This window comes from Orycteropus afer, unplaced genomic scaffold (genome assembly GCF_000298275.1).
Source record: "Orycteropus afer afer isolate SDZICR_OR568_19922 unplaced genomic scaffold, OryAfe1.0 scaffold00282, whole genome shotgun sequence".
Taxonomy (NCBI): Eukaryota; Metazoa; Chordata; class Mammalia; order Tubulidentata; family Orycteropodidae; genus Orycteropus; species Orycteropus afer.
The window spans coordinates 1,570,088-1,580,842 of NW_006921869.1; the positions used below are offsets into that span (position 1 = coordinate 1,570,088).

Here is a 10,755-nt window from a genome sequence, read left to right on the forward strand (position 1 = left end):
CAACCTTCCTTCCGAGGAGTGGCTGGTGGGTTTGAACTGCCAGCCTTCTGGTTAGCAGTCAAGTGCTTTAGCCACTATGCTACCAGAGCTCCTTAATTCTAGCATATAATTTTATACTTTCTTTTTATTCTATTTTCTTAATATTTCTTTTAATCACCTGTTTTTCCTTCTTTTATGTTGATACATTTTTCATTCCTGTCCACTCTCTGTACCACTGATTTACAGATTATTAATTTTATTTTTATTATGTTAGTGATTATTCTTAAATCATGTTTTAATTTTTTTTATTATTACAGAAATGACACATGGATGGTACAAAATTAGATAAGCAATATAAAAGCAAAAATAAGAAAGTAACAGTTCCACCTCCTGAAGATCTCCACATAAATGAGTATATATGCCTTTTTTTAAGATGATGAGATCAAGATGTATATACTGTTTTGTAATTTACTATTTAGTTAACCACTCTATTTTTCCATTTCAACGTATTTTAATTTCTTTTAATTCTAAGACTATATTCAGATTTTATCAGTTGACCTCAAATTGCCCTTTATACTTGGTTTGTCCAAACCAATGTCTAATCCATGCTTGGCATCTGGTTATTATATCCCTAAACTCTCTCTTAATTATATCCTATTCACTTTTTAATGACCAAATCAAAGAAGGAAACCTATTGTTGTTGAGTCAATTCTGACTGATAGTGAGTCTATAAAGTTTTTTTAAAATTAATATAAAATTTACATAACATAAAATTCACCATTTAAAAATGTACAATTTAGTGGTGTGTAGTATATTCACAATGTTGTATACTCATCAACACTATTTGTTATCTCCTAATTTCTCTCTCCATCCCTACCCCCCAACAACCACTATTTATTTCCTGCTTCTGTGGGTTTGAATAAGGAGCTCTGGTGGCGTAGTGCCTAAGGCATTTGACTGCTAACCAGAAGGTTGGCAGTTCAAACCCACCAGTTACTCCATGTAAGGAAGAGTGGGCAATCTATTTCTGAATACTTGGGACATATAATATAAATGAAATCATACAATATATGAACTTTCATGCTTGGCTTCTTTTACTTATCATGTTTTCAAGGTTATTGATGTTGTAGCATTTATCAGAACTTCAATATTTTTATGACTGAATAATATTTCATTATGTACCATGACACTGACTTTTTTAAAAGACTAAAGCCAATTGACCGTACCTTAATTTTTCCTAACTTTATGTTTTTCTAATAAAATCTAATCAATATTACCCTCCTCCTGAAAAGAAAAGCACTTTAGGACACTTGTAGAATGGTAGTAGAAACTTCCCTCCAAACTATCTCCTCTCTTCCAAGTTTTTGGAAGAATTTTTTGCTCAAAATTAGTGCATGTGGACTATAAAATGATTTAGTTTTACCAGAATGTTTGACCAATTTCTTTTCACCATTGCTTCTTGCATCCCACTCTTTCCTTCCTAGTTCCGTTTAGAAGTTCTTTCAGTGAGGGTTTTTGAGAGGTAAACTCTTCTTACATTTTGAAAACGTCTTCATTTCATCCTAACTATTGAATTATCAGGAGGCCTAGTTGTCCAGTGGTTAAAGCACTTGGCTGCGAACTAAAAGATTGGTGGTTCAAACTCGACAGCTGCTCCATAAGAGAAAAATGTGACAGTCTGCTTCTGTAAAGATTATAGCCTTGAAAACCCTATGAGGAAGTTCTACTTTGTCCTGTAAGGTCAACTTGATGACAATAGATTTGGTTTGGTTTTTATTGAATTATAGTTTAAGTGGGTATGAAATGAAAATTTTCCTCAAGGCTTTGAAGATATTATTCCACTGTTTTCTGGCAATTGTAGCTACTATTAGGTTCAGTGTTTCCTTGAAAGTAATGTATTTTTTACAAGACTATTCTTCTCCTCACAAATTTTCTAAATTGTATATGATGGATGATGCAAAAATTACAATACCATTGGATACCCAAAGCAATATTTAGTATTTTGGAAGGTAAAGGGACCTAAATTGGATTCCACACTTCACTTGACATGGTACAATACCATTACCAGTATATTATGCTAAGTCATATGTGTATTATAATACTCAGAAGATACAGCAAGAAAACAATATAAAGCAATACTCTGAAAAACTCTAAAGATCAAAATGGAAGCCTAAACCTGTTCATGTAACACATAGGAAGGCAGAAAGAAAAGAAAACAGAAAAAAAAAAGTAATGTATTTTCTTTTCAGTGGCTTTGAGGATTTCTCCTTCTCTGTAATGGCTGGCTGTTTTGCTTCAGTGTGTCTGTGTGGGTTTTTTGTTTTGTTTTTTAATTTGCTTTATTCAAGACTCAGTCTGTCTTTTCAATCTGAAGACTTGTTATTTCCTTATATTTTGGAAAATTCCCAGTCATTATATATATATTTTAATATCACCTCTACTTTATCAGCTCTCTGGCAGTTGTATTAGGTATTCATTGGACTTTCTCATTTTATTTCCTATAACTCTTAAGTTTTCTTTCATATTTTCCCTGCTTTCTAATTGTTTTCCTCAATCTGTCTTCCAATTCACTAACTCTCTCCTCAGCTGCATTTAGTCTACTTTTAGCCCATCTCCTAGATAATGGATTTTAATTTTTATTTCTATAATTTCCCTTTACTTTTCAAATATTCATCTTTTTTAATATTGTCTTTTGCTTTTTATTTTCTGAACATTCTAAAGGCACTTATTTAAAAGTTAATTTTGGTTTTTCTATTATTTTTAGTTCCCTGCATGTGAATTTTTCTACTTGTTATGTCTGTGGGCAGGTGGGCTTTAAAATTTCACCACTGAGCTTCCTTTTAGCAGTAGTTATTTCTGTAGGCAATAATTATCTCTGAAGTAGTTTCTTAAATGTCTTTGCTTGGGCTTTTTATATTTACCAGTTCCAGGCATGTTTTTAACATTAATTTCTCAATTCAGTGTTTCTACACTATTCATGGAAGGCTAACTGTGGCCTATACTCATGCAGAGGTCAAGCATGAGTTTCTCACAAGTGACTACCCTGCTCCCCCGATACACACACACACACACACACACACACACACCGTTCTGGTGGCTCCCCTCTGTGCCTCTATGCTGATGGGAAGACATTTTCTAGTCCGCATTGAACAATGAGATGGTACACCCCCAGCTTCCTCCTTTGACATATTATTGTCTGTTCCCTAAACCCGTATTACAGCCCCTAATATATATATCTAGTTCTATTACCTTCCTAAACCAAAAGATTCTACTTCTGCTCATATCTGGCTCCAAATTTCTTTGTTCTTTTGGGTGTTAATTTAAAAAAATGTAATCTACTACATCTGTGTATCTGGAGGGTGGTGTGAGCTTCCTGCATCAGCTCAATCTACATTTTAATTGGAAGTCCTAGAATTTTATAATTCTAGGGGTCCAAGGGTCTGATACCAAGGATCTCGAATTCTAATTTTTAATAATTCTATTATCCCAAGATTCTGAGTCATTTTTCTTTTGGACCCTCCAGGTAGGTGAGGACCAGTTCTAAGCTCTGAAAAAAGGGCTTCTCCACTTCTCTGTTCAAACCCCTCCGTTGTGTTTTCCTATCTTCCTTTTCACTCCAACCCAATAGGTTGGCCCTAAGACAGCTGTTAGCATAATCTACCTTCCCTTGAGGGATCTCCTGAGGACCAAAACTCAATCCCCATGACCCAGTATCAGATACAAATTGTGAAAACTGATATTGTGATGGCTATTAGAAGAGACGTTTCTAGACCATGGAGATAGCTCTGTGCCTAACAGATTGTATAAGGTGACTATCGAGAATCACATCTTCCTATCCCACCAACCCTAGCACCACCCTCCCCGTAGGTAGATTTCCCAGTCTGAACATGAATGAATTTCCCTCAGGGCCACAAGATTGCTTATCTCATCTGAGGGCAATGTGTGCCCCTCCTTCAGCACACTTGCCAATTTACCTCCTGGACGTGCCACAGCTCTGCTCCTTCACCACCTGCTGCCAGCTGTCTTAGTTGTTTAGTGCTGCTGTAATAAGAAGACCACAGTGGGGTGGCTTTAACCAACAGAAATTTATTTTCTCACAATTTAGGAGGCTAGAAGTCCTAATTCAGGGCCCTACCTCTAATGGAAGCCTTCTCTCTGTGCACTCTGGGGGAAAATCCTCATGTCAGCTTCGCTAGTGTTCTTCTTGGCATTCTTAGGTTCCTTGGTGATCTTCACGTGCCATCTGTCTTTCCCCTTTGGTACTTGATTGCTTTGTCCCTAATCTGCTCTTTTTGTATCCCCCAAATGATTAGTTTTAAGACATACTCTAAACTGATAATGGCTTCATTATCATAACAAACAATACCCTATTTCCAAGTGGGATCATATCTATGGGTATAGGAGTTAGGATTCCAACACATATTTTTGAGAGACAAAATTCAATTCGTAACACCACACCTGTTTAGACCACTGTTATTGTTAGCTAGGACAACTACAGTGACAAGTCTCTCTCTGGGCTCCATTCTCACGCTCTGCTATTCAGTCTCCACCCAGAAGCCTGAAGGTGCTTTAAAATCCTCAAGTCTGCCACTCCTGCTTAAATCTTCTAGTATCTCTCTGTTGCTCTCAGGATCAAGTTAACATTTCTCCCTGTAGGCTACAGTCCTTGCCTCCAGGCTCACCCCACACTGTACTCCCTCCAGCCACAGGATCTTTGCACATGCTGTTCTTCCCTCTGCCTGGAACTCTCTTTCCTTACCCTCTTCTTGCACATCTTTCAGATCTCAGCTCAAGAAAGCTTCCCTGACTCCTCACACTGGATTGAATCTGTCTGTTCTACCTTCCATATGCCTCATCTCTGTAACAATTACTTCAGTGTACAATATTATCTTAATTATTTGTGTGATAAGCATTATAGCAGAGTGGCTAAGAGCTTCAACTTACAGCCATATTTTAGCTACAAATCTTAGTCTCTCTGAGCTTCATTTTCCTTATCTGTAAAATAGAGAAAATAATAGTGTTTACCTGCGTCACAGTATTGTAGAAAATAAAATGTGCGAAGTGCTTAGAGCTGAGTCTAGTACAGGCTAAGTGTGGTATAATTATGGATGGTTACTTTTCTTATTGTTTGATTGATTAATGACCCTTCACCATTGGATGGAGAGCCCTGAGTGGGCAGGGACTGTGTCTGTTTTGTTCATTATGTGCCCCTAGAGGCTGGCACTTAGTAGGTGTTGATCAGTGCTGGATGACTGAATGAACAAATGCGTGAATGCGGGAAGGGCTGTGTCATCCACAGGCATCCATCATGACGGGTGCTGTGCAGAATGTGGCCCTCGAAAGCAGGCCTGGCACCCAGCCCTGGAGGAGGAGCCGGGAGGTCCGCCCTCCCCCTGAAGAGATGCAGGAGCTATTGCTGCCAACACCTTTGGAGATGCACAAGGTGGGTGCTAGGGTAGGGGCAGAAGACTTGGTTCTATGTCTTGGTGCCATCAGAACTCACCATCTAGTCCTAGAAGAATCTCTACTCCTATGCAGGCTTTGCTCTTCTCAACCGTAAAACAAGGCTTTTGTACTAGCTTTTTAAAATTCCCACTACTTGGGTGATAGACAAACACACACACACACATGCACATATCTATGCATCCATATTTGTACATATTGTTGTTGTGTGTTGTTGACTCAATTCCAATTCCTAGTGACCCTGTATGACAGAGAAAACTGTCCCATAAAGTTTCCTAGGTTGTAATCTTTACAGGAGCAGATTTCCAGGTCTTTTTTCCTCTGAGCTTCCATTGACCTTTTTGTTAGCAGCCAAGCACTTTACCATTGCACCACCAGGGTTCCTTAGCATGCATACATAATACATACATACACATACATGCATATATAACCCAAAAAAAACCCAAAAAACAAACTTACTGCTGTTAAGTAAAATCTGACTCATAGCGACCCCTCCTTGGGTTTCTGAGGCAGTATCACTACAGAAGTAGATTGCCCAGTCTTCCTTCCGAGGAGTGGCTGATGGGTTTGAACCGCCAGCCTTTTGGTTAGCAGTCAAATGCTTTAGGCGATGCATGTATACATACATATATATGCAAACACACATATATGCATAAACACATACACTTATACACACATGTATATGTGTAGCTAGACATACACATCCCTATATATATAGATACATATACACATATATGCACACATATGTATATACATAATGTACATACATACAGATACACACACAAACACACACACACACTGGACCTAATATTTTTCTTTAAGTAAACTCACTGTTTCCACACTTACATAATTTATGTTAAAAAACAAAAAAAAACCTTTACATTGCCATCTTAAATAAGAAGCCAGCATCTCTTGACATCCATAAGTTACTATGTAGAAAAACAAAACACAGAGGAGAGAAAAAATTCTAGCCCAATTTGATAGTCACTAGAAGCCTTTTGGTTGAAGTGGGAGATGAATAAGTGCTAGAAGGTATTAAAAACACAGTAGTACCCCACAAAACTCTCCTTGTTGAAAGCAAGACCTGGAAAGGAAAAACCTTTCTACAGAATTCTTTGGAGATTTCATGCTGTGAACTGGATGATTTGCAGAAGGGGAGGAGGGGCAAAGGCAGGATGCTGAGGCAGTAGATGTGGGGGGTGCAGTTGCTCAAGTGGGGTGGGGTCTGGGTCCTTGAGGTATCAAATGCTAGACCAAGGGACTTGGGCTCAGTGGGGCCAAGATCCGAGTTGCAGGAGATTCCTCCCTTCTTCTGCTTCCAGGTGACCCTGCACAAGGACCCCATGAGGAATGATTTTGGGTTCAGCGTCTCAGATGGCCTACTGGAGAAAGGTGTCTTTGTTCACACTGTGCGACCTGATGGGCCAGCCCAGCGCGGGGGCCTCCGGCCCTTTGACAGGGTCCTCCAGGTGATGCTGGGCAGGGCACCACAATGGGCTGGGCCACATAGTGAGTTCAAGGGAATTCTGGATTGATCAAGTAAAAATGTATGGCCACAAGATAGCAGTGGTGCACAACAAGCTATTTATTGGGGTTCAATACATTGACAGTTGCATGTAGGGAGCAGTCCCTCACAGCAGGAGATCTGTCAGAGGCAAGTGGGACAGGGAGCCACCTGAAGGGGAAAACTAAACCAGGTGCCATTAAGTCAGTTCTGATTCATGGCATCCCCTTGTGTGCAGAATAGAACTGTACTCCACAGGGTTTTCAAGGCTGTGACCTTTCTAAAGTAGATCCTTTAGATCTACTTTAGAGTAGTAGAGTGCTTAACTGTTTGTGTCATCCAGGGTATGAGAACCCTAGGAAGAGGAAGAGGAGAAGGGAGTGGAGGGAAAGCTATGTGTCCCTAGGTGATGTCCTCCTGCAGCAAGGTAGGCTCTGAAGGATAGATGCAGCTGGAGGTCCTTATAACAGGGTTTTATCTTATCTAGGGCTAACTAATGTTGCATGCAGTTTTGCAGAGTGTGTAAAACAAACAGACTATTTGCTCTAAGCGGCCAAAAATCTGCTTATTTTGGGCTATTTTTAAAACAACTGAATATGTACAAATACAAATTTGGCACCAGTTGGCTTTTTGGGGCTCAGTTTGTTATGAAGTAAACAAGTTGGGACCAATACACAGAGGCCATCTCTGGCTCATTAAATAACAGACTGTGCTTTCTAGCTCTAAGGTGGGGAAAGAGCCCACTTCTACCCAAGCTGAGTGACCTTGGGAGGTCACTTCCTCTCCCTGAGCCTCAGCTTCCCTAATCACAGTTTTATCAGTTAGGTTAAGCTAAATTATGTTGTAGTAACAAACAACCCTGAATCTCAGGGATTAACATACACAAAAATTTACTCATTGCTTACATTGCATGTCCCTTGTGAAGTGGTGTGGGTCTTGCTCCTCTCAACAAGAGAACCCACCATCTTGCAATTGTCCCTCTAAAACACATAGCCTCCTCAGTCTCCACAGCCTAGGAAGACCTGGAAAATTGTACATAGATTTTCCCTGCCTTCACCTACAAGCAAACACTATCACTTGCCTTCACAGCCTGGAGCCCAAGTGTCACTTGACCTGGCTAAGTTTAAGGGGGCCTGGGTGTGGGTTGTTCTTGTTGTTGTTAGGTACCGTTGAGTTGGCTCCGACTCATAGTGACCCTGCATACAACAGAATGAAACACTGCCCAGTCCTGTGCCAGCCTCACAATCCTTGATATACCTGAGCTCTTCGTTTCAGCCACTGTGTCAGTCCATCTTGTCGAGGGCCTTCCCCCTTTTCACTGACCCTCCACTTTACCAAGCATGATATCCTTCTCCAGGGAATGGTCCCTTCTGACAACATGACCAAAGTAGGTGAGGCGAAGTCTGGCCATTATCACTTCCAAGGAGAATTCCGGCTGTACTTTTTCCAGAATAGATCTGTTAGTTCTTCTGGCAGTCCATGGTACTTTCAGCATTCTTCACCAACACCACAACTCAAAAGCATCAACTCTTCTTTGGTCTTCCTTATTCATTGTACAGCTTTCACATGCATGTGAGGTGATTGAAAATACCATGGCTTGAGTCAGGTGCACTTTAGTCTTCAAAGGGGGTGTGGGTAAGCAGGTGGAAAACTGTGAGGTGCCCTGGGCTTAGCTACTTGGGGCCATTCTTCCCAACACTCCAGCTATTCTTGAGGTGCCCTAGATATTATTTTCATCATATTTATGCTGTAAAAGGAGCTCTGGTGGCATAGTGGTTAAAGCATTCAGCTGCTGACCAAAAAGTTGGTGGCTCAAACCCACCAAAACTCCATGGGAGAAAGATGAGGCAATCTGCTTCTGTAAAGATTTACAGAATCTTGAAAACCCTATGAGGCAGTTCTACCCTGTCCTAAAGGGTTGCTATGGTTGGAATTGACTCAGTGGCTGTGGGTTTGGGTTGTACTATTAAAAAAATAGTTGCTGTAGAGTTGATTCTGACTCATGGTGACCACACGTACGTCAGAGTAGAACTGTGCTCCATAGAGTTTTCAATGGCTGAATTTTTGAAAGTAGATTGCCAGGCCTTTCTTTCAAGGTTCTTGTAGATGGATTCAAACCTCCAACCTTTTGGTTAGCAGCCAAGAGCATTAACTATTTGCACCACCCAGGGATAATACTTACTTAAAGTATGTTTTCTCTATGGATGGAGTTTTAAAATGTAAACACATTTTTAAAAGGAGACTTTTATTCACAACTAAACCTAAACCAAAACCAAACCCACTGCCAACGAGTTGATTCTGACTCATAGAGACCCTGTAGGACAGAGTAGAACTGCCCCATAGGGTTTCTCAGGCTATAATCTTTATGGAAGCAGATTGCCTCATCTTTCTCCTGTGGAATGGCTGGTGGGTTTGGATGGCCATGCTTTTGGTTAGCCACCCAGTGCCTTAACCACTATGCCACTAAAGCTCCTTGTATTCACAATTAGGAATGAAAATCCAGTATCCTTTGCTTAAAGTAAAAGGACACAGAGGCGGGAAAAAAAACACGGGGAAGTGGGAAGAGAGCTGTTACATTTTGGAGATTGCAATCCATGTCATGAAACAAAATGTGTATGAACTGTTGAATGGAAAATGAATTTGTTTTGTAAACTTTTACCAAATCATAATAAAAAGTAATAAATAAATAAAAATAAAAGGTGTATGTAAAATACACATGCATGGAAACAAGATAATGGCACTATATTCTAGCCAGGAGGCTCTCAGTGTGTGGCCTGTGCTTCTCTGTTACAAAGGAGAGAAGCAAGTGCTGGAGTCTGAGAAAGATGTATTAGCACCTTCCTAAGCCACTCCTCGGAAGGAAGGTTGGGCAATCCTACTTCCGTAATGATACTGCCTCGGAAACCCAAGGAGGGGTCGCTATGAGTCGGGGCCAACTCGATGGCAAATAACAACAACAACAACAAGACTTTCTCTGTGATAAAGATTAGAAGAGAGTTAAATGAAGAATGATTTCCTCCATAAGTGTGTGTTGTGATTTGCCTGCCCTTGGGTCTGGGTAAGGATGGGGCTGGCATTTTAGGAAACACTACAATCTCCTACCCCAGGCTTAGCTGACCTGTTCTGTCCTTGGTTTGTGCTCTGTGCAGGTCAACCACGTTCGCACACGGGACTTTGACTGCTGCCTAGCAGTGCCGCTCCTAGCTGAGGCGGGTGACGTCTTGGAGCTGGTGGTCAGCCGCAACCCACTGGCCCAGGCCAGCCGGGCCCCGCGCACACCAGGCCCCCGCAGCCCCCGCATGCTCTGAAGTCAACTTGTGGTCCAACACTCAAGGGGCGGATCCTGGCTCCCAGACCTGTAGCCACTCGGAAAAGTGGCCACTCATTCGGGCATCTGTCTGCCCAGCAGGCTTTGAGTCAGGGATGGGATTGTGTCTCTGTTCCCTAGTTCTGTGGAGACTGGGTGCCAGGCACGGGGTCTGTGTACTCCAGCTGGAATGTCTTCTGGATCTTTTGTCAACCTGGGTCTCCGAGATGCCCAGAAGAGCCCTGCTTGTGTGTGTTTCGGGGGGGTATCAGGGACAGGCTGTTCAGCCAGGATTCCCTGCTGGACTTCCTTGGAAGGGTCACAGGTTGTGGGAATGCCCAGCTCAGTGTAGGGAGTGCCTTCTCCCAGCCAAAGCCATGAGACTGGAATGAGTTGCCAGGAAGGATAAGTTCCCTACAGGAAAAGGGGATTCCCTATCCGAGGAGGTGAGCAAGTGCGAGCTGATGCAATTATGGACATGCTGGGGATACATCCACACAGG

General features: G+C 41.4%; 1 protein-coding gene across 1 annotated transcript in view; it reads left to right on the forward strand.

Annotated features, from left to right (window-relative positions):
• Positions 1-10,254, forward strand: part of GRIP2 (glutamate receptor interacting protein 2) — a 62,099-nt gene extending 51,845 nt beyond the window's left edge. Inside the window, exons 22-24 of the mRNA XM_007950613.1 lie at positions 5,279-5,422; positions 6,765-6,911; positions 10,096-10,254. Coding sequence (XP_007948804.1) covers positions 5,279-5,422; positions 6,765-6,911; positions 10,096-10,254 — 450 coding nt within the window. The remainder of the gene's footprint in view (positions 1-5,278; positions 5,423-6,764; positions 6,912-10,095) is intronic.
• The last annotated feature ends 501 nt before the right edge of the window (positions 10,255-10,755 follow it).